The 23,725-nt window shown below is 39.5% G+C and overlaps 1 protein-coding gene across 4 annotated transcripts in view; it reads left to right on the top strand.

Annotated features, from left to right (window-relative positions):
* Window positions 1-23,725, top strand: part of HSPBAP1 (HSPB1 associated protein 1) — a 62,384-nt gene that overhangs the window by 30,816 nt on the left and 7,843 nt on the right. For 2 of the 4 annotated variants that reach the window (XM_060639786.3, XM_060639785.3), the window contains exons 4-6: window positions 9,756-9,892; window positions 13,472-13,643; window positions 16,685-16,768. In XM_060639786.3, the coding sequence (XP_060495769.2) occupies window positions 9,756-9,892; window positions 13,472-13,643; window positions 16,685-16,768 (393 nt within the window). Of the gene's footprint in view, window positions 1-9,755; window positions 9,893-13,471; window positions 13,644-16,684; window positions 16,769-20,892; window positions 20,941-23,725 lie in introns of all 4 variants that reach the window. The other 2 variants (XM_060639783.3, XM_060639782.3) reach the window with 2 other exon arrangements.

The raw sequence follows: 23,725 nt of genomic DNA, 5'->3' as shown, positions 1-23,725 counted from the left end.
ATTCTGAAGTTTCCATCTATTAACCCTTTTTTTCCCCACAAATTAAAATTATCCACTGATAAATATATAATATATACACTGATAAATGCACTGGTAAATATACTGATATGATTGGAAAGTATCCTATAGCTTTAAAGTGGCCAACAATTACGATTTTGACACTTAAGTGACTTTCATGTATGGCAAATGAAATCAGCCCCGCTGTTTTTTAGTTATATATCATGTCATTAAGTAATCTAAGTAAAACTTTATTTAGAATATTTTTTTCTCTACTTCTCAAGAAAGATAGGGAATTTGTGACATTACCACATAAAATTTCTTTATCTCTCACTTATTAGGTAAGAATGACAGGTGTTACCTTTTGTAATTATCAGTAAGTATCATCATAATTGAAGCTATTAAGAATCAACATATGGGGTGCCTGGGTGGCTTGGTTGAGTTGCCCACTCTTTTTTTTTTTTTTTTCTTTAACATTTTATTTATTTTTGAGAGACAGAACATGAGTGAGGGAGAGGCAGAGAGAGAGGGAAACACAGAATCCGGAGCAGGCTCAAGGCTCTGAGCTGTCAGCACAGAGCCCGACAAGGGGCTCAAACCCACAAACCGTGAGATTGTGGCCTGAACTGAAGTTGGATGCTTAACCAACTGAACCACCCAGCCATCCGAAGTGGCCCACTTTTGATTTCAGCTCAGGTTGAGATCCCAGGGTCATGGGATCAAGCCCTGAATCGGGCTCTGTGCTAAGTGTGGAGCCTACTTAAGATTCTCTCTCTCTCCCTCTGTCCTCTCCCCTGTTTGTGCTCTCTCTCTCTCTCTCTCTCTCTCTCTCTCTCTCTCTAAAAAAACAAAAAACATATAGCGAAAGGATTTTGCCCCGAGAAGTTTTCCCAAATAGACTCCATTTTATGTTGTGTTTCAGATTGGCTGCTGCTGAGAGTCAGGAGCCATGTGAAGTCACCAGGACACAGAATCCCAAAGTGCAATACATGGAAAATTAGTTCCAACCTGTCTTGGACTTTGTAACATAGAGTAGGTTGAAATATAGCCAGGTGGTTTAGTAATGATTAAAGGGGTTTGATGGCCAGTGATGCTTTCTGATGAGGCAAATTGGAATGTAAGAATTTATCCAAGCCTATCTGTGGGTAGAGTTAACTATCTCTTTTCTGTTTATGTTACCTAAGGTAATTTTCCTAAGGAAAAAAGACCCTTAAGTGCTTGCTAATTTATAATGTCCTTTTAAGAGGCTGTTTAAATTTTAAATTGAAGTATTTATCCTTTGTAAGTTTTATATAGTTTTAATATTTAGTATTGTTTTAGTTTTATTTTTGTTGTTTTGACCAATATTGGACTTCTTTCTTCCTTTCAGGCATAAAACTCTTGTGTAATCAGCTTTTCTATATTTTTGATCTAAGCACAGAGAATTAATAGAATGAGACAACTTTTTATGTCACAGATGGACTCAAGTCAACCATCGCCATGGTATAGGTATAAGAACAAATACTTGGAGGTGTTTTCAGAGCCTAGAGCTTACACCAGCTAGTTGATACTGAATCTGGGCTCTGAGAACGCCCCACTCAAAATATACCATCTTTTAGAACAAAACAACTTAGGAATGAATTATCTTTCAGTGATCAGTTTACATAGTAGACTAAAAAAAGCCACTATTCTATACTTTAAGCATCTAATTAGTGTTCTTTAGTTCTTTGGTGAAAACTAAAATTATGGAAGATTTGGTTACTTGTAAAATGGTGTTTGACTCTGTAATAATTATATAACTTGTTAATTGAAACAGGTTTAGGAATTACTCAGGTTCAGCATAAAAATAGATCTAGTTACTGGGGCGCCTGGGTGGCTCAGTCGGTTAAGCATCCAACTTCAGCTCAAGTCATGATATCTCAGTTTGTGGGTTCGAGCCCTGTATTGGATTTTCTGCTGTCAGCATGGAGCCTACTTTAGATCCTCTGTCTGCCTCTCTGTCTGCCCCGACTTGCAGTCTCTCTCTCAAAAATAAATAAAGATTAAAAAAAATTAGGTCTACTTACCTAGATCAGTAACTCCAGCAATTTTTGAGCATTTGTTGGACTCACTTATATTAGGCATTGGAGATGCCAACTTGAATAAAGTAAAGGACTGGGCTCCCTTGGCACTTAATTTTTTTTTTTTTTTATCAAAGTGTGTTTATTTATTTTGAGAGGGAGGGAGGGAGGGAGGAAGGGAGAGAGAGAGAGAGAGAGAGAGAGAGCATGAGCAGGGGAGGGGCAGAGAGAGAGAATCCCAGGCAGGCTCTGTGCTGTCAGTGGAGAGCCCGATGTAGGGCTTGAACTCATTAACTGTGAGATCATGACCTGAGCCAAAATCAACAGTCAGATGTTTAACCAACTGAAGCACCCAGGCCCCAAATTTCAACTATCCTTGACCTCTTAATTTATTGTACCATCGTGTGGTAGTGATAGAAACTGCCTGTGGCTTTTTTTTCTTTTAATAATTTATTTATGTTGTTGTTTCAGGTTGGTGTCTCCAACTAGATTGTAAAGTTCTCAACACAATAACAGAGATGTTTATGTCTCACATTTTTTTTGAGTCTCCCTCCTTGATTAGCATATCCCATGTTATCAGTCAGTATTTGTTGATTCGAGTAGATGTGGTGTGGCCCTGATTTTCAACTCTCTCAGTATTTGCATTCCTTTTATGATCCTGAAATACAGTGTGTAGATGATACCATTAACTACACATGTAATTAAAAAAAAATTGTTAAAGTACCTACCCTATGACATAAAGGAGAATTTTAAAGGAAGTAATTTATAATAAAGCAACATATATTTGGTATCTTAATGCTCAGTGACTATGCTAAATGATATAATGAAGTAGTCAAATCAGGTATGTAATTAAGTAGACCATTTCTAAAACCAGTATGCCATCATTCTGAATGGATACCACATTCCATTTACTCCAGAAACCAAGGCCAACCCCGATGCACACTGTGATCCACGATGTCCCTTTTCTGACATTGCAGACCATGAGGGAGCTTGCTACGTTCTATGTGAGGCTGTCCCAAATGACTATAGTTAGTTGCTGTGTGTTAGAATTGCTTAGATTTGGGCATTGGCCTGGGATGACCAAGGCATACTAGGACCATACCCACCAGATCTATATTTGCCCAAGGAAAAAAATTCCAGAGCAAAACAGAATAGTAAGTGTTCAGCCAGTAAAACCCAAAAGTGCCAAAGCTGAGGATAGATAAATGCAGAAACTAGATATAAACTCTGCTATGTGCTGTGGACTCTTGTCAGTTGCTGGAGCTATTGAGGTAAGTAAGTGGTAAAAAGATAGAAAATAACTGTAAAAAAGTGAGTGGTTATATATTCGTCCTACAGCCCTGGTCCCCTTTTTTCAGGGAGCTCATATTCTGGTGGAGGAGATAGACAAGTCTAACCAGTAATAGCCAGTTGTCCTAAGTGTTATGAAGTAAACAAAATGGGCCCAAATGGGAGAGGGACTTACTTTACATAGGGTAAGTTGGGAAGCTTTCTCCAAGGAGGTGATATGTAAGGTGATTCCTAAAACACGAGAAGCTATAGGGTGCCTGGGTGGCTCAGTCGGTTAAGCGTCCGACTTCAGCTCAGCTCATGATCTCATAGTTTGTGAGTTTAAGCCCCACTTCAAGCTCTATGCTGACAGCTCAGAGCCTGGAGCCTGCTTTGGACTCTGTCTCCCTCTCTCTCTGCCCCTCCACAGCTCATGCTCTGTCTCTCTCTGTCTCTCAAAAAATAAGTGAACGTTAAAATAAATAAATAAAAGATGAGAGGCTAGCCATGTGAAGGGAGGGTCAGGAGCTTTCTAAGCAGAGTGAATAGCATATGCAAAACCCTTGAAGAAGGGAAAAATTTACCTTTTTAGGAAAAAAGAAAGAAGGCGATTTTGACTAAAGCCTGGCCAACGAGATGCAGGGGTTTAGAAGGTGTAGGAGAGGTGAGAGGGGCCTGGTCATACAGGCCTACAAATGAGGGCATTTGGAGCTAATTCGAAGTGCAAAGCAAACGAGTGCTGGGGTCTTAACATTTTAAAAAGATCGCTCTTGCTGCAGTAAGGAGAATGGGTCAGAGGCAAAGAGTCAACATTCTTTGAGAGGGAGACCAAAAGAGAGGATGACTAAGTTGTATAAGGGTGGTAGAAGGGTTTAAAGAAGTGACATTTACATTGGGTCCTCCAAGAGAAGTGTGAATTGGGGCGTGGGAGAGCTGTGAGACCAGCTGGAGCAAAGGCAGGGAGATGTGTGGTGCATGCTGGGAAAGCCGTAGAGATGGTATGGCAGGGGTCTCATGCCAGATGTCGCACCCCCTCCACTGTTCTGAAATGCCATTTGCAGGTGATTCTTTTAAATGATTAAAATGCCCCAGCTACTAAAATACAGGGGAATTTAGACAGAAACATGTGACTCAGTGTGTAATTATTCAAGCCTGACTAGACTAGAAGTCATAATGAATTAATCAGATGCTTGTACCCACCTACAAAGGAAAGGTTCGATTTTGAAGAATTAAGACAAAATTCCATAGAATATTTCCAAGATTTGATATTTAACATTTTGAAATGAAGCTAAATTTAAGTATATTTGTACATACACACATAGAGTCACCACAATGAGACAACACAAGCACAGACTGATATTGGCGTATATATTGCTGAGCCCAAAGCCATGAGTTTCAGTGCTATTGGTGGCTTAGTTTTTCAAAATGGTGAACAACTCCTAATAAAACTGCAGAAACACAAACTATAATTCTCCCTCGACTTATTTAGTAATTGTGTTTCTCTGGAAAACTCAGTGTATATTAAAACCGTGCCAAAGATCCTTTGGTGACATGTGAAATGGAGTTGGAGTCCTAGTCTCAGAAAACTAAAATCAGTTTTTTTAGCAGCATGAAAATTATACAATATACAGAACCTTTCCTTGTTGTGTTGAGCTGTATCCCTGACCTCTATCCACTGAATACCAGTAGCACCCCCTCCCACTTCTTTTGACAAGAATGTCTGTATGTTTTTTAATAATACTGTCAAAAGAGTAGTGATATTCCTTAGTTTCCACATACAAAAATGGGTATAACCAACTTCAGTCTCATAAGGATTAAATGAGATGATACACACAAAATGTTAGTATTGGGGTCTGACCTGTAAGGATTTAATAACCAGGTAGTGATAACTTGTTAGCAAGTGAAAATATGGGTCTAGTCATAAATAGAAGAGAAATTAGGACTGGAGGTAAGATTTGGGAGTCATGTAGACAGGTTGCTTTAAATATTGTGAAATACCAGGCAGAAATTAAACAAGATTCAGTTTAAGAGGGATAAATGTAGGACCACGGCTTTTTCCTAAGATCTATTAATAAATCAAGGCTGAAGAGATATGGCTAGGCAACGGTTCAGAAGAAAAAGGCAGGCAAGCCCAAGATTAGCTATGATGTAATTCAGTTGCTTGAGCAAACAACAAAAAACCCCCAAAACAAACAAAGCACTGACACTACATGGATGGTGCAGTGTTCAGGATGGAATGCTGCAGTCCCATATGCAGGGTTTCATGTAGGCTGTGTCTAGGGTTAGAGAGTCAGGCTTCAAGAGCACTATTGACAAAGATGAGAGGATAGCAGCTGGAGGGAAAAGTTAATGCTCCTGAGTTTAGGTACAAGAAGAGAAGGCATGACAGTTTTTCAGATAACTTAAAGATAGCAATTTTTGGCAGAAAAGAAAATAAGCCTGTCTGTGTAAAGCGAATCTACGACCTTCTGTAAGTACAAGAAAGCAGATATTTTGTGGTGAGCAGCTGTAAAAAAAATTCAACCCAGTAAATTTCAAGATCTGATTGGCTTTATTAAATAAATCAGGCAGCATCCCATCTAGCAAGTAGAGGAGAGCTACAAAATGGAAGGTTTTTATGTGAAGGAAGATGGAGCAAGAAGTTATTAGCAAAGGTAAAAAAAAGTATAGGTTCAGGTAAAATCACCTTCCCTTCTGGGAATGGCATGGGGTTTTATCACGCAGATTACCTCAACTTCCTTTTGTGTGGAGTGGTTGGAGATGGTCCACGTGAGAGATTACCTCCCTGGTGCTGACCAGAAAATTCCTGACCGATTAGTTAAAACTGCATTCTGGGGGAGGTTGAAACTGCAACTAGGTTAAATAGTAAGCCCTGGTTTGGTGATACGGCCTGGAATAAGTGATTCCATCTTGGGCCGGTGGTTTTCTTTTTAACAGTCAATTAGATATTTGATTGCCCTTTTCAGGGATGGTGTAGAATAGAATTTTATGGATATAGATGATTTCTAAAGACTTTTCCAAATGTTGAAGTGGATGTGGGACTAGGCTCCAGGGTGGATCACCCCACCAATCACCTTTACTAATTTCACTGCAATAGCAGCCTAACCAGGTCACTTGTTTCTAGCAAGACTCAAGGTAGATTCCTCTTGGGCCCACTTTGATTTCAGACATTTGACTACCTATAAGTAACTGAACACAACTAGCAAGAAAACCTCAACTCTCTAAGAACCTGTGGGGGAGCGAGGGGACACAAAATAGGTATACTAAATTCTGTCTATTTTGTGACAGATTTACCTTTTTTCACCCTTTGGTTTTTCCACCCAATTTGTAGCTGAATTTTTGGTAGTTTAGGTCACCCTGATCTAATCATTCCAAAATAATTTTTCCTTTTTTTGTCATTGCTGTCAGGGAACCCCCTTGCCAGTTTCTCGTATAACCCTTATCCCCCAGAGGGAAATCTTCCTTCTGTGATTCTTTGTGAAGCAATACTCTAGAATAGAATTTCTCACATGGGATTGGTCCATTGTCTCCCTCAAAGTATAAAGTATATGTGAAATTGTGTATAGTATGCTTTTCTCTGAGGAGAAGCATGTTGACATTCATTATATATATTATATAATTATATAGTATAATATATATATATATATATATATATATATATATATATATATATATAGGATTAAGAATCACTTGGGGCGCCTGGGTGGCTCAGTCATTTGGGTGTCCAACTTTGACTCAGGTCATGGTCTCATGGTTCCTGGGATTGAGCCCCATGTCGGGCTCTGTGCTGACAGGTTCTGTGTCTCCTTTTCTTTCTGCCCCTGCCCTGCTCATGTTCTGTCTCTCTCTGTCTCTCAAAGGTGAATAAGTGTTAAAAAAAAATTTTTTTTTTAAATTAAGAATCACTTAAGCCTCTTCTTAGGTAAGGCAAAGCTCTGTTTTTTGTTTCTATATTGCACGTCTTTCAGTTGCCTTTAGTTAAATTCCAAACTGAGTGTGGTGACTTGTTCAACAAGGACCAGGTTAATTGGAAACCTCTCCTAAGCTCCCTGCTTGGACCAAGAGCCTTCCTTTAGTGATTGTAGATCACCCTCTGCTCACTTCTGTCAGAGCACTTGCCACATTATATTGAAAGAGTTCATTTATGGGACTATTTCCTATTATTAGATTTGAAGGGTAGCCCTGTGTTGTGTTAGTTGTTGTATTCTGCATCATACCAGGGATGTGGTAGGTGTTTGAAAATGTTCTGGACTGGAAACATTTACCAATAATAAACCAACAGTTTCTTCTTTCCATCCCAAGCAACAAACGTTTTGAGCACTTACCCTGAGCCAGGTATTACGTTAGGCAACAGGAATTCAGAGGTAAGCTCCCTGCATGGAGCTTATGGGTCATGGGACTTGATTTTTGTAACTGTCTGGAGCAGCTGCATGTGAGCCATGTGCATAGGCATTTACAATAGCGCTTACCCTCCAAACCACGCCCCTTCTGTAACAGACATTAGTTATATGCACATAGTCCACTCTTTTCATTACTCAAAACAAAAATGAAAACACTTTTTTCTAGTCTTGCTCAAAACTACCATTAAATGTCTCTCCAAAACCCTCTTTCTCTTTGACTGCAGCTGTTAACGGTTTGCTTTGAAAAATTGAAAATGTAGATTGAAGATACTGATAAAAGAAGAGTCAGCATTTAGGATCATGTTCTGCACACAGAAGTGTGTTTTGTTTTGTTTTGTTTTGTTTTGTTTTGCTTTTTTTCAAAACCCACTAGGAAAGATTCACGATTTTAAAAAACAAATAAAGGGTGCCTGGGTGGTTTCATCGGTTGACCGTCTGACTTCGGCTCAGGTCAAGATCTCACGGTTTGTGAATTTGAGGCCCACATCTGCACTGTCAGTGCAGAGCCTTCTTGGGATTCTCTCTCTCTCTTTCTCTCTCTCTCTCTCTCTCTCTCTGCCCCTCCACCATCCTCTCTCAAATAAACTTAAAAAAAAGGGGAGAAACCTTTGTATCTGGTTCACTAGTATGTTCTTTCTCTTTTCTAGCTTATACATTCTATAATTTCATGGATTTGCATTTATGTCAAACTGCATTTGTAGTTTTCCAACTTTTATTTATTTTTTTGTTTTTTAAGTTTATTTATTTATTTTGAAAGAGACAGCATGAGTGGGGGGAGGGCATAGAGAGAGGTTGAGAGAGAATCCCAAGTTGGCTGTGTACTGCCAGCACACAGGGCTCGAACTCACAAAACCATGAGCTCATGACCTGAGCCGAAACCAAGAGTTCTACATTTAACCGACTGAACCACCCAGGCACCCCCAACTTTCATTTAAAAGCAGGAACATCTCTTCTTCAACTTAAATAAGAGCCGAGCAGTTTGTTGAAAGCAAGAGGTTGGGTTGCCTGGGTGGCTCAGTCAGTTAAGCCTCCAACTCTTGGTTTTGGCTCAGGTCATGATCTCATAGTTTGTGAGTTCGAGCCCCGCATCGGGCTCTGCACTGACAGCATAGAGACTGCTTGGGATGTTTTCCTTTCTCTCTGCCCCTCCCTCACTCACTCTCTATCTCTCTCTCAAAAATAATAAATAAATTTTCAATAATAAAAGGAAAGAAAGAGACTTTGCTGCTACCCTCTGGCCCCTTAAGGAGATGCCAGGGGAGCCTGGTTTGAGAACTGCTGGACTAGATAGTATTTATGGGTCAGTAGTTGACTAGGGCATGATTTGTCCACAAAACCAGGCATAAGAAGAGCCAAGTCCAGAGCACTGTGCTGTCTCTGTTTTAAAGTTTATTATACTTGAGTTCATGACTTTGGGGAGCATAGCAGAAGTCATGTATGGATATGTATTTCAAAAGATAGGCTGTCTCTACTTGGAGATTCCGATTTAGTAGGTGTGAAAATAAGTCTCCAGCACCTATAGTTTTAAATAACTCCATCAGAACATGTTGTTATTAGAGTGCAAAAGGTTAATGCACTAGTTATGCCCAGAAATATCTACACTGCTTACAGAGAATATGGCTTTCTGGCTACCTCAGTTGAGAGACTTTTTGAAATGCTTTTATTTCCATTGTACTATCGTTCCTGCTGCCGATAGTACAGCACTCTTCCCCTAGATATGTGCATAATTATGTCTGTTGTTTATTTTCTGTCTCCAGCCTCTAAAATGTAAGCTTCATTTGCGTGGGCATGTTTGTTTTATTCAGTGATTCATCACAAGCTTCTAGAACAGTCAGTAAATATTTGTTGAATAACTATTATTAGTGAGATAATTCATGTATGTTATTGGTTTAAAATATTTCTTGGACTGCTCTGGAAACCTAACTTCCATCTATAGCATTTTCTGTAAAAGAGTGTTCCAAGTGCCAGAAAACAGATATGCAAGTGAAAATGTGTAACACTACCATATAGATTTGGTTCTTGATGGACTGTAACTTTATTTTCAAAACAGGGCGTGATATGGTCTGACTTTGGGTTTCCTGGAAGAAATGGACGGGAAAGTACATTGTGGATTGGCTCTATGGGGGCCCATACTCCCTGTCATCTGGACTCCTATGGTTGCAATTTAGTATTCCAGGTACAAGGAAGGTAATGCACAGGTGCATGTGGGGGAAAGAGAGAGAGAGAGAGAGAGAGAGGGAGAGAGAGAGAGAGAGTGTGTGTGTGTGTGTGTATGTGTGTGTGTGTGTGTCATACAGAAAGAAGAATGAGGATCAGGCAGGTGGCAGACCCCAAGGTTTAGCCCCATTTCCACCCTGTCAGCCTGCCTCGTGACCAGGGCAGATCTCTTAATCTCTCGTCCAGTTTCCTCCTTTTTGAAGTAAGGGGAACAGTTCAAATGATGGTTTCCATGTGTCTCTCAGCCATGATCAGGCTTACCTTCAGAAACCTGATCCTAGAGCTCCAGGATCCCACTCCCCGTTCAGCTAGACAACTGCCTAGTGTCTGTGTTTGTAGTTTTCAGACTTCTATTTAAAAGCAGGAAGACCCTTCCTTCAAACCTAAATAAATAAGAGCAGAGCTGTTTGGTGAAAGAAAGAGGCTTTGCTCCTACCCTAAGGCCTCTGAGGAGATGCCAGGGAGCCTGGTTTGGGAACTCTGCTGCATGAGATGGTATTTGTGGCCCCTTTGAAGTCTAAATTTTAGTCTGTGCCTACGTGTAGACACAGTGCAGTATCTTATTACTTTAGGTAAGTTCTTCTCCATGTGTCTCTAGACCTTGAGATATATAAGGGTAAGTCAGGCAATATTTTTAATAGTCCCTGGTTCCGGTAGTTCCCTGAGAGTTTACGTGTTTCTGCCCGTTGGAGGATTATTCAGAATGTTTTACGTACAGCCTTATTTTCCCCTAATTAGTGATGCTCCAGTCTCCTTTCCTGGCCTTTTGGAACATTTACAGGATGGTACAGAGGGAAAAACAGAAATGGATATTTCCAAGTTCTCAAACTCTTTAGACATGAAAAGGATTATAAGTGGTTCCAAAAGAAACAGTAAATAAGTGTGTGAATAGATTTCACATGCAAAGTATTTTGGAAACTTTTTGAAACTCTTAAAACATGGTATAAGATAGTCTACTTCTGGATTCATTAAGTCTTTCTAAAGGGCATAGAGTGTTTTGGATACATTATTAAGTATTCATTGTGGATGCCACAATGAATCGTGTGCATGGTCCTTGCCCTTATGGAGTTCATAGTCTGAGCCTTAAACTTGGTAAGGGAGGTATTGTTGTAAGTAGCTATTTTGCATGTGTTCTGAATTGGGAAAGAAATTCAGTTAGGAAAACATTACAAAACAAAAAACAAAAAAACCCCTGTGTTCTTTCTGTGATATAGCAGGTACCATGTGTTACAGTAGGAATGGAGGTGAATAAGATCCCTCTTTGCCCTGAGTGAGTTTATAGGAGTACAGGCAAGCCCACAGGTAGCTGTGATAGAAGGCAGAATGAACATGCCCTTCAGGAAGGTTTCAAAAGAGCTGTGGTACTGAAAAGTAGGATAGCGTTCCTGCTGGAAAGTTGAAGATTTCAGAGAAGAGCTGCCATTTATTTATGTTAGGCTTTAAAGAAAGGGTGAATGTTCAAAAGACATGGGTGGGAGGAGCAGAGAGACCAGCATGAGCAGAGCCCTAGGAAAATATGGGGTGTATAGAGAACCCTGTGAGTCATCCTGTGTTAAATTGTGCATTGGAAGCAAAGGGATCATCAGGCAGGAAAGGGAAGTTGGAGCCTGAGGTTGACTTCCAAGCAAATACCTCTTACTCTCTTTCAGCATGAAGGACAATGAGAGGTTTTTTGATCAGGGAATGACATGGTGATTGACCACTTTTTCTGACTGATAAGAGAAGGATGCATATGCAGTTGACTCTTGAACAATGCGGGGGTTAGGGGTGCCCACCCCCTGCGCAGTTGAAAATCCACATATAACTTTTGACTCCCTAAAAACTTAACCACTGTTGACTGGAAGCCTTACCAATAACGTAAACAGTTGATTAATACATATTTTGTATGTCCGAGGTATATATACTTATTCTTACAATAAAGTAAGGTAAAGAAAAGAAAATGTTATTAAAATCATAAGGAAGAGAAGATATATTTACAGTACTGTACTGTATTTGTTGACCAACCATCTGGGGGCACCTGTTTGGCTCAGTTGATAGAGCATGTGACTCTTACTCTCGAGGTTGTGAGTTCAGACCCCACATTGGGTACAGAGATTTCTTAGAAAAGAAAAAAAAGAAAAAGCATCTGCACATAAGTGGACCTGTGCAGTTCAAACCTATGTTGTTGGAGGGTTGACTGTATATTACATTTTAAGCCAAACAAAACAAATTGTATGGGACTGTTACCATTATGGGTATTCCTGTGGGAACACAGCCATGAGGCAGAGGTAGGAGCTGGGACCTGAAGAGGTCAGGAGATCTGTGACCTAGTTCTGGGTCCACCACTATCCACTAGTCTAGTGAATGACGCTGAGCAAGTACTGGGTTCCTCTTCCACTACTTTGAAAATGAAATTAGACTGATGATCTCTTAAGAGTTATTCCAGCTCTAATGTTCTAAACATAATAAATGCCGAGAATTCTCCCAAACTGTCATAGCTATAGTGAAATGGAGCAGCTTTATCATCTCTAAGGCAAAATAAGACTTTGGTGTCTACTTCTTAGTTTGAGAATAGCAGCCAACTGCTTCCTCGCCCTGGAAGGAATGCAATGGCCCTACTGAAACTGTAACTGTAACTGTAACTGCAAGGGGGTCACTAGAGAGCTTTAAGTCTTTTCTCAGAAGTAGTCTTTCTCTCTCTCTCTCTCTCTCTCTCTCTCTCCCTCTCCCTCTCCCTCTCTCTCTCTCCCTCTTCCTCTTCCTCTCCCTCTCCCTCTCTCCCTCTCTCCCTCTCTCCCTCTCTCCCTCTCTCCCTCTCTCCCTCTCTCCCTCTCTCCCTCTCTCCCTCTCCCTCTCCCTCTCTCTCTCTCCTTCCTTGTCTGTGTATCTTCTTATGTATACTTCTCCCTTCTTTGCCTCAAGTGTCCCCCCTTTATTGGCTGGAAGTGTGGGTGTGTCTAGTGTTTTGCGATTTAAAATTTATCACCTCCATTTTTCAAAAATATTGAAGTGACTGAAACATCTTACAGTTTTCTCTTTTTGAGAATTCCTGCATTATATCAGTCTTTAGCTGTGGGTCATCGTTTATGCATTTCTCTTCCTCATGGATTAACCTAACACAGGTTTCACTTAAGGAATTTACAATCCAAACTGGGAGAAGTCTAGAAACTATTTGGTGGATAATACTGTGGGTGGCTCCTGGAGAAGATGAGAATACAGATATTTGAAAGGGAGGGGTTTTTCAGGGTAGCTCTGGAATCAAGGACAGAATCTGACTGATGAGGAGGCAGACTCTGATCTGAGATAAGAAAGAATGATCTTACAAACTAGATCCCGTCCCAGCAATAGGGCTGCCTCAGGGCATCAGGAGATACCCACTAGTTGTTGCCTTACCTGCACCCCTGTCTGCATAGGAGATTCCACCACTGAGAGATGGGCCCAGTGACCACTGAGATTGCTCTTGTATTCCTTTATGGACTGAATGAAAATGAACACTTAGCCACTGCCTTCTTAGGTGTTTTTTCTCAAGTTCAGAGTCTTAACTTATATCTTTTTTTTTTTTTTAATTAGGAAAAGATGGCATCTCTTTCCACCTGAAGATACTCCTTTCCTTTATCCGACTAGAATCCCTTATGAAGAATCTAGTGTGTTCAGTAAAATCAATGTTGTCAATCCTGATTTAAAACGTTTTCCTCGGTTCTGCAAAGCTCGAAGACATATGGTTACCCTGAATCCAGGACAGGTAATGGGGGCTTTAAAACACTGATGACCTGTCAGCACACACCCCAGCTATAACTTCTCTCATGTTCTTATGCCACATGCCCCACCACCAGTACAAATGAGAATGATTTTCTTCCCTGCTGCTCTGCTATTAGAAGGTTTCAGACATATACTTCTTAGTTTCACAGGTCCTGGAACTATGGGAAAAGGGAATATAGCTCCTCCTACTAGTGAAGAGGAGAATGAACTTTGGAGGAAAACAAGAACTCACCGTGTTTTGTTTTGTTTTTTAATTTGAGAGAGAACATGCATGAGCAGGGGAATGAGGGAGGAAGAGAGAGAGAGAGAGAGAGAGAGAGGGAGAGAGAGAGAGAGAATGAATGAATCCCAAGCAGCCTAAATGCCCAGCCTGGAGTCTGACATAGGGCTTAATCTCATGAGCTGTGAGATCATGACCGGAACCGAAATCAAGAGTCAGACATTCAGTTGAGCCACCCAGGTGGTCCTAACAGTCATTATTAATAATGTTAAGAGAAAGTGTCAAGGCATGGGTACTAGAGAAACTTTGGAATATTTATTCACAATTAGTATCTTTCCAACTATACTAGAACATAAATGCAGGTTGGAATGCATCCAAGTGATGGGGTAACAAAAGCAGAATGAACAGAGAATGATTTGCTGTTAAGCAAGAATGGATGTTCCTTTTACAAAGGACTGTCTCTGAAATATTCCAAACATTTTGTTCTTAGTGCTTCGGTCCAGTGGGGAAAATCACCTTTGCAACATTGGCATTTGCTGTCTGGTATTTTATTAACAATTTGAAAAGTTTTTTAGGTTCTTTAGGAGATTTTATTTCCTCAAGTGCTCCTCTCCCCTGCCTGTTTTCTTCCTTCACTCCCTTCTCACTGGCTCTTTTCCTGCTTCCTTTTATGAGTACAAATAATGTAACTTGACAAAGTTGCTTCAACCCGTTAGCTGTCACTCCCTAGACACCTATCCCCCAGCCTCTGACAACCACTCATCTCTTTTATATCTCTATAGATTTACCTAATCTGGACATTTCACTTAAGGGCAGTCATACAGTGGCCTGTTGTGTCTGGCTTCTTTCACATAGCACCAGGCTGTAGAATGTTATCAGTACTTCATTCCTCTTTATGGCTAAATGTATTTCATTCTATGGATATACATTTTGCTTATCCATTGATCAGTTAATGGACATTTGGGTTGTTTCCAGTTTTTGGCTATTATGAAGAATATGGACACTTGAGTACAGTTTTTGAATGAACATATGTTTTCAGTTCTCTTGGTTATATACCTAGGAGTGAAATTGCTGGCAGTGATATGGCAGTACTGTGTTTAACTTTTTGAGGAATTGCCAAACTGTTTTCCACAGCAGCTACACCATTTTACATTCCCATGAAGCAATGAGTGAAGGTTCTGATTTCTTCACATCTGCACCAACACTTGTTATTTTCCATTATTACTATCATTATCACTATTTTATTATTCTAGCCATTCTAGTAGATGTGAAGTGGTTGGTAATTCGTCTTCTGTTTTCATAGCCAGATTTGAATGTGTGGTTCTATTATATCAGTGTGTCTTATATTCTGCTCATTCTTTAATCTACCAATGACTGGTTCCCTCTCTTACCACTTTACTGAAAGTATAACCTGATGGGACATTTATGACCTCCTAATGACTGAGTACAGTAGCCCTTTTTAGGGCTCAGTTCTCCTAAAAGGTGCTTCTTCCCATATCGTAGCTCCACTTTGTTCATAGCAAATGCCACCAGTTTTCTTTTTTTTTTTTTTTTTTTTTTTTAAGCAATTTTTCTTTTTTTTTTTAATTTTTTTTTTCAACGTTTTTTATTTATTTTTGGGACAGAGAGACACAGAGCATGAACGGGGGAGGGGCAGAGAGAGAGGGAGACACAGAATCGGTAACAGGCTCCAGGCTCCGAGCCATCAGCCCAGAGCCTGACGCGGGGCTCGAACTCACGGACCGCGAGATCGTGACCTGGCTGAAGTCGGACGCTTAACCAACTGCGCCACCCAGGCGCCCCGCCACCAGTTTTCTAAATCTCTGAAGATCATCCTATCTGCTCTGCCCAACTTCCATGGGTGCTAATCTCATATTGCATCTGGACAAATGCAGTCCTTCTTGACTCTGTCTGTTGCTTTTGTTTACTATATCTTCCATTTTAAATCTTAACATTTAATAATTAGACCATTATAAGAATCTCCTGTCCTTCCCAGGCTCTCCCATAATGTCTCTATTCTGACTATCCCCCTACTAAAAACTTCTTAGCAACTCTTTAATGCTTACAGAGTAATATCCAGATTTTTTATTCTGAATTCAGGGCCCTCCACTGGCCCTACCCTAACTCTCCCACCTTATCTCCCATTACTCTGTCTGTAATAGTAAGACTAGCCTACTTTCTGTGCCTCAACAGCCCCACCTCCCTGTGCTACTTCTCCCTCCTGACATGTCCTCATTCTTTCCTCTGTCTACATTCTCTCCTAACCCTGGTTCAGACCACACTTCCTCCATCTGGGCTGCCCCTGCCCTCCCTGGTTCCTGCCCGCATCTCCCACCTCTGACGTTCTCTAGCACCAACGTCCGATCCTCTAAGTTATCACTTATCCAGTGCTCCCTTTCCACCTATTGTTTCTTCATTGGCTTCATTTTTAGACCATGAGAAGACAAACTACTTCCTATATTTTTACCTATGCCCTCTTTCAGAATGCGTACAACTAGTTTGCATTGGAAAGGAGGAAAACTTAGAATCTCAGAGTCCTTTACTAATATTTAGATGCAGACAGAACAGGTTTAGGATTAAGGAGACTGGAAAGCTAGCAATATTCTTTGTAGAAGATATGAACTTATCAATTAAAAAAAGGAATACAAAGATTGCGTGTTTGTTTTTGTTTCTTGTTTCCCTTTCCGACAGCAATGTTACTATAAATTTGTATGTATTCCTAGCAGTTTCAGCTAGGGTCTGATTCTGACATAAAAACAAAATGTGCTGTTCTTGTGCTAACTTACTTTTTGTTTGTTTTTCAGGTTCTGTTTGTTCCCAGACACTGGTGGCATTACGTAGAATCCATCGATCCCGTCACTGTCAGTATAAACTCATGGATTGAGCTGGTACTTTTTTTTTTTTTTTTTAAGTAAATGTAATCCCTGCTTTTAAGGTATATATAGTCTGTCTATAAAAAAAGTTCCAGTATTAACTTTGGTTTGATATGCTATCATTGATGTATTCTATGCTGTGTTAATGGGTGTTTAGGTTGGAATTAGGATTCTCGGTGATGCACCATTCTTTCTTTTCAGGGCACATGATGGGCCCCAATGTTGGTGTGCAGGGTCTTCTCCTTTGACTAGTGTTATTAGGAGAACTGTGTTGGGCCTGTCTAGATCTGCCGTGTATGTTCCACATTACCAGTCCTTTCTATACCATCTGGGCCAGAGATAACTGCTTCTTGGTTCAGGGTCCTTATTACTAATTGCACAATTCTTTGTCCTGGCTTATACATTTCCTTAAAGTAGAGTCTTTGAGTGCCAAGACTTTATCATTTCATTTCTGCCAGAGGACTTTTCCCTGAAATATGCCCTGCTTAATCCTGGTCACCTGCTCTACTTGACAATGAAAATGGCTGCCCAGTGTGGTTCAACCAAGGCCTTCATTGCACCTGTGCCTCTTTAACCAGAGGCTTTGATTGCAAAGGTTTTGAATGCATCTCTCGTTTCTCTTTGGCTACTGTATCCTCCCCTCGGGATTTCCTCATCCTTTGGTAATGGGGAGGGCTTTGTCATGGGTGGAGCATAAGGAATACTAATCACAAGAAGCTGTACTATCGGGGATTAGGTGAGAGGAATGGTGGGAGATCTGTAGACTCAGTTAGTTACTCAGTTCTGCTGGTAGCATGCTGAATTGTAGTTGGGGCAAATGTCAAAATACCATCCACTCCCAGTCCTGACAGTGCTTCACTCTCAAGGTAGCTCTTTTCGTTGTTAAATATTGGAGCTGTCACCCCCTGCTTATCAATGTACCGATTATTTCTGAAACTATACACAATTTTTTTTTAAGTAGGCTTCATGCCCACTGCAGAGCCCAGTGTGGGACTTGAACTCACGACCCTGAGATCAGGACCTGAGCTGAGATTAAGAGTCAGCCATTTAACCGATTGAGCCACTTAGGCACCCTGAATTTTTTTCTTTTTTAAATATTTGACGATACCTGCCATATGTCTCCTTAAATTTTTCTTTCCCAGGCTCAAAACCTCTGGTTTCTTTAATACTGTTTTTTATATGACTTTTATTTTTTTCCAGACTCTTCACCATTTTGGTCATAGACTTTGGAACTTGGTAGGTTTAAGTTTCAGGTCTGTACCTTTATTAGCTGGCTAACCTAGATAGTTAGCTAATCTCATTAAGCCTAAGTTTCCTCACTTGCAGAATGGGGATTATGATTGCACCCACCTCAGTAGGGTAGTTGTGAGACTGAAGTTGGGGAAAACTAATCCGCTGCCTAACACATGGGAAGTGTTTAAAAACAGAAATTGCTATGAGGAGGAGGAAGGACTATTATGTCAAGAGTAGCCCTCCTAATGTACAAATACCAGGAGGCCTCAGTTCATGGAATATGATTTCTGTCTCACATGACTTAGATCCTAAATTTATTCAGTGCTGCTTATAATATTGCATTAGCCTTTAGGAAGCTGATCTCACTTTGGGTTCATATTCAGCTTGAGAATATCCAGTGCTTTTGTTCACATGATCAGCTTCCATGTCTGGCTGCCCTCCCTTGTGAAGCTGTAAAGCTGGTTATTTAAACCTGCATCCAGGACTCCAGTCACCTCTCTCAGCTGTTGTCATGGTCATTTGGTTGAGCATTCCAGCTTGCCAGGATAGTTTTGAATTTGGTTCTCTTCTGTGTTGTTAGTGAACTCCTTCAAGCGGGCCTGTGCCCTTTTGATATGTCCTCATTCATCCTAGAATGTATCCTTGCTTTCTAGTACAAGAAGATATCTCAGGATTGCCTTGTATTTTCCTTGCCTCACACTTGGAAATCAGTAATTTCTCCAAGTGGTCATGGTTCGTTTCAGTGAGGGATGGTACTTAGAAACTGAGATTGGGGCTCTGAGGCTGTCGTTCGTTTTTACTGGTGTGTCACTGTTTCCAGACCTTTAAGTGATAAAGCTAGATTGTAAGATAGATAGATAGATAGGTAGGTAGATAGGTAGATATGGATATATTTATATTTCTAATTCAAGATTAATATTATAAATTTTTTCCCTATTTGTTTCTGTGTTTTTATCTCTTCTCTTACACTGAAAATCCAGATCCATCCTTACAGTAACATCTACTTATTTCCTTTATTCACCTATATGTGTTTAAGACGTTCACATTTACAGTTTCAAAATTCCAATATCAAAACTTGCAAATAAAATTTAAGATTCTTTTTGATCCTTTTTATTGTTAGACCATATTCCAGTAAGGGGGTACAAAGTACTGTGTTTAGAAATTACTGTGAAGGGATTCTTTTCACTTGTGGTCATGTTACTAATTTTAGGTAGATTTGTTTGTTTCAGTGTGTTTTCAACATTAGGATTTACTTTTTTTCCCATTTTGACCTAATTTAATATTTTGAATACATTAATCATTTAACTTGTTAAAATGGTATTAAAAAGTATATGTAGAGAATTCTCCTTTTCCTCTCTGTCCCCTCCATTCCATCCTTCTTCCCTTGGGCAAGGCTCTGTTTTTAATTATTTCTAGTTTATCATTCCAGTGTATCTTCTTTGTGAACATATATGGAAATAATTAACTAAATGAACAAATATATTTATGACTTTATATGTGAATAATAATATAAACAAACCTTTATATATTTGATTTATATGCTTATCCATATATATTCCCTCTTAGTTCCTCTCCTTTCTTACACAGAAAGTAATAAGTTACAGTGTTCTGCACCCTGCTTTTTTCACACAACAATACTATAATGCTATTCTGAACTTGACTACATGATATTACAGAGATATTTTCACTTTTTTCCCCAACAGCTGTTCAGTACCCCATTATATGGCACAGAATCATTTATTCACTGGTTCCCATGTGGATGGATGTTTGGGTTGTTTCCAGCCTTTTGTAATTATAAATAGTGCCAGTGAGTAACCTTGTGCACATGTTGTTTTATATTTGCCAGGAGAGTGTCTTTGGGTAGTCTTAAAAGTGGGTTAGCCAAATCACGAGGTAAATGGATCTTTAATTTTGTTAGGTTTTGCCAAATTCTACTTTACAGTGATTGTGCCATTTTGCATTTCCATCAGTAGTACATGATGTGTTTCTTTCCTCCACAGCCTCACCAACAGGATATATTGTTGAACGTTATTGCTTCTGATTTCTGAATCATAGTTAGAAAAACATTTCCTTTTTCCAGGTCATAAAGGAGTTTAGAACTTGGATTGTTTCATTTTTTTTACATTTAGGTCTCTCATCCAATTAGTGGTTTTTACTAATGTATGATGTAAGGTTGCGGTCTATTTTTTTTAAATTTTTTAATGTTTATTTATTTTTGAGAGAGAGAGAGAGAGAGAGAGCGCAGTGGAGGGGCAGAGAGAGAGAGAGCAGGAGAAACAGAATCCAAAGCAGGCTCCAGGCTCTGTGCTGTCAGCACAGAGCTCAAAGCAGGCTCTAACTCACTGACGGCGAGATCATGACCTGAGCTGAAGTCGGAAGCTTAACCGACTGCGCTACTCAGGCACTCTGAGATCTATTTTTATCTTTTACCAAATGATAATAGAATTGTCAGGGACATCATTTATTTTAAAGTCTGTCTTTTCTCTGGTGATTTGAAATGTTGCTTTAATCATATACTAGATATCTATGTGTACTTGGTTGGGTCTATTTCTTCCATTGGCCTTTCTTCATGTTCTTTCAACACTTCACCCTGTTTTATCTAGAGAAGTCTTACAGTATGGTTTTAGTATCTGTAAGGGCAGAAACCTTTTTTTTTTTTGCAGTGTTTCCCTGACTCTTCTTGAATTTGTTTTTTCATGTGATCTTTAGAGTCAGTTCATCTACCTTCAGGGAAAAAAATGATTGATATTTTTATTCCATTTATATTAAATTTTATATGAGCTGTATGGTGTTGAAATGTCCTATCCAGGAATGAGATATCTTTCTTCTCGTCCAAGTCTAGTTGTCTTTGTTCCAGGATTGTTTTAAAGTTTTCCTCACATTGGATTTGCACATTTCTTTTCAAGGTTTATTCCTGGGCATTTTATCTTTTTTTGGCTGCTATGGTAAGTGAGGTGGGTCTTCTCTTCCATTATATCATTTGAGTGGATGTTGTTGGTGTATATGAAGACTATTGATTTTTGTGTTAATTTGAATTATTTTCTTGTGTGTAGTGATTTTTTTATTGACTTTCTTGGGTTTTAAGGTATCTCTCAGATTATCTGAAAATTAAGATACTTTTACCTGTTCCTTTCCAATTTGTTTTCCTGTAGTTATTTTCCTTTGTCCAATCACATTGGCTAGTACTTCCAAATCAATAATACAAAATAATGGAGATAGGGGGCATCCTTGTCTTTTTCTGATTTTAGAGAGAATTCTCTAGTGATTTTTCTTGAAGTAAAATGCTGGATTTGTGGGTGAGTTGTGTGTGTGTGTGTATATATATATATATATATATATATATATATATATATATATATGTTAAGTATCTGTCAATTCATTACTTATTTTGTTGGGGTTTTTTTAATTCAGGAAAGGTGTTAAACTTTGTAGAATGCCTTTTAAGCGTCGATGGAAATGATCAAATAAGACTCCTCTTTAGTAAATATCTGGTATTTGAGTAAATTAAATCAATGGATTTTCTAGTATGGGCCATCAATTTCTGGAACAAATCCATACTTGGTTGTGATGTATTCTTTCTTAACGTACTATATAGAATACCATTTGTTCCTGTTTTATTTAGATTTGAGTTCACCTGGCCCCAAGATTTTAAAAGCCTTCACTATGGTCTTTTTAGAAGTTTGTTATATACTGTCTGTTCAGCTGTCTCTCTTAGAAGTTTTCAAAGGATTGGTGTCATTGAGTATACAAGTTACGCTGACTTAAAGTAGATGATTTCTGTCCTTCACCAAGCCAGAAATGTAGTTCCTTCTATAACTTCTATATACTTCACAGTTCATTCATTCTTCCTTGAAAAACTGGAATGCAGATTAGGAGCTGAGTAATTATTATCTTCCTCTGTCATGTGTTGCTTTTATCCTTATCTCTTCAAGCACTGAACCATAGTTTTTTCACGTTGCCAAATTTGACTCCAAAAACCCTTAGGTTTTAAAACGTAAAATATTCGGTAACTCAGGCAAACTCCTGACTCTGGTATTCTTGTCACAAGTCACATAGATTTGGGGAAAAAAGTAGAAATTTTAGTTCTGTTCAGGTGGTACAATATTCATCTGTTCTTTGTTTCTCTGTTAAAGTGGTGCAGATTCTATTTTAATATTTTCCAAAGGATAAAGTATATTCTCAATTCTTCTCAATTGTGCCTTTTTAAAATCTGTTTCTTTTAGTATTCCTCCTTATTCTTTTAGTATTGAAATATATTTACTTTATTAATATTTTCCCCCAAACTTTAAAGAATATTTTTGTTAATTTTTTAACAACTTTCCTCTTGCTCTAATAATTTTTCCATTTTTGTGTCTTATTGTATTTATACATGTAAAATAATATATATGTAACATATTTGTAATGGTGTAATTTCGCTCATCCCCCCCCACTCCTCTCCTTTCTGGATGAAGGGTAGGGGGAGGTACAGCCTTCCAGTTATGGAATGAATGAGTCACGGGGATGAAAGGTACAGCATAGGGAATAGAGTCAGTGGAATTGTAGGAATGTTGTATGGTGACAGATGGTGACTACACTCGTGGTGAGCATAGCAGTGTATAAGTTGTTGAGTCACTATGTTGTACACCTGAAATGAATGTAACATTGTGTGTCAGTTATACCTCAATTAAAAAAATTTCTTGGAGGTTTTTGAGAGCTTCGAGGAGTTTTACTTCTTTTACTAGTTTTGGTAGCTTTAAAAAAGTGCAGCTTTTTAAAAGCCCATTAAGAAGCAAATGGACTAGAATAGAACTATTTTAGGATCCCAAATAAGTGCATTTGAATACTCTGTGGAAAAACAATAAAGCCTGAAGTTCAGAAATTTTAAGTATATTCAGGAATTGTGCGATCAATTATGGAAAGAGCCTAAATGTCCATCAACTGATGAATGGATAAAGAAATTGTGGTTTATATACACAATGGAGTACTATGTGGCAATGAGAAAGAATGAAATATGGCCCTTTGTAGAAACGTGGACGGAACTGGAGAGTGTTATGCTAAGTGAAATAAGCCATACAGAGAAAGACAGATAACATATGTTTTCACTCTTATGTGGATCCTGAGAAACTTAACAGGAACCCATGGGGGAGGGGAAGGAAAAAAAAAAAAAGAGGTTAGAGTGGGAGAGAGCCAAAGCATAAGAGACTCTTAAAAAATGAGAACAGGGGCGCCTGGGTGGCGCAGTCGGTTAAGCGTCCGACTTCAGCCAGGTCACGATCTCGCGGTCCGTGAGTTCGAGCCCCGCGTCAGGCTCTGGGCTGATGGCTCGGAGCCTGGAGCCTGTTTCCGATTCTGTGTCTCCCTCTCTCTTTCTGCCCCTCCCCCGTTCATGCTCTGTCTCTCTGTCCCAAAAATAAATAAAAAACGTTGAAAAAAAAATTTTTTTTAAAAATGAGAACAAACTGAGGGCTGATGGGTGGGAGGGAGGGGAGGGTGGGTGATGGGTATTGAAGAGGGCATCTTTTGGGATGAACACTGGGTGCTGTATGGAAACCAATTTGGCAATAAATTTCATATATTTAAAAAAAAAAAGTGAATTGGGGCGCCTGGGTGGCTCAGTCGGTTGGGCGTCCGACTTCAGCTCAGGTCACGATCTCACGGTCCGTGAGTTCGGGCCCCGCGTCGGGCTCTGGGCTGATGGCTCAGAGCCTGGAGCCTGCTTCCGATTCTGTGTCTCCCTCTCTCTCTGCCCCTCCCCCGTTC

Source organism: Panthera onca, chromosome C2 (assembly GCF_046562875.1).
Source record: "Panthera onca isolate mPanOnc1 chromosome C2, mPanOnc1 haplotype 2, whole genome shotgun sequence".
Lineage (NCBI taxonomy): Eukaryota > Metazoa > Chordata > Mammalia > Carnivora > Felidae > Panthera > Panthera onca.
This window is presented reverse-complemented; position numbering and strand designations above follow the sequence as displayed.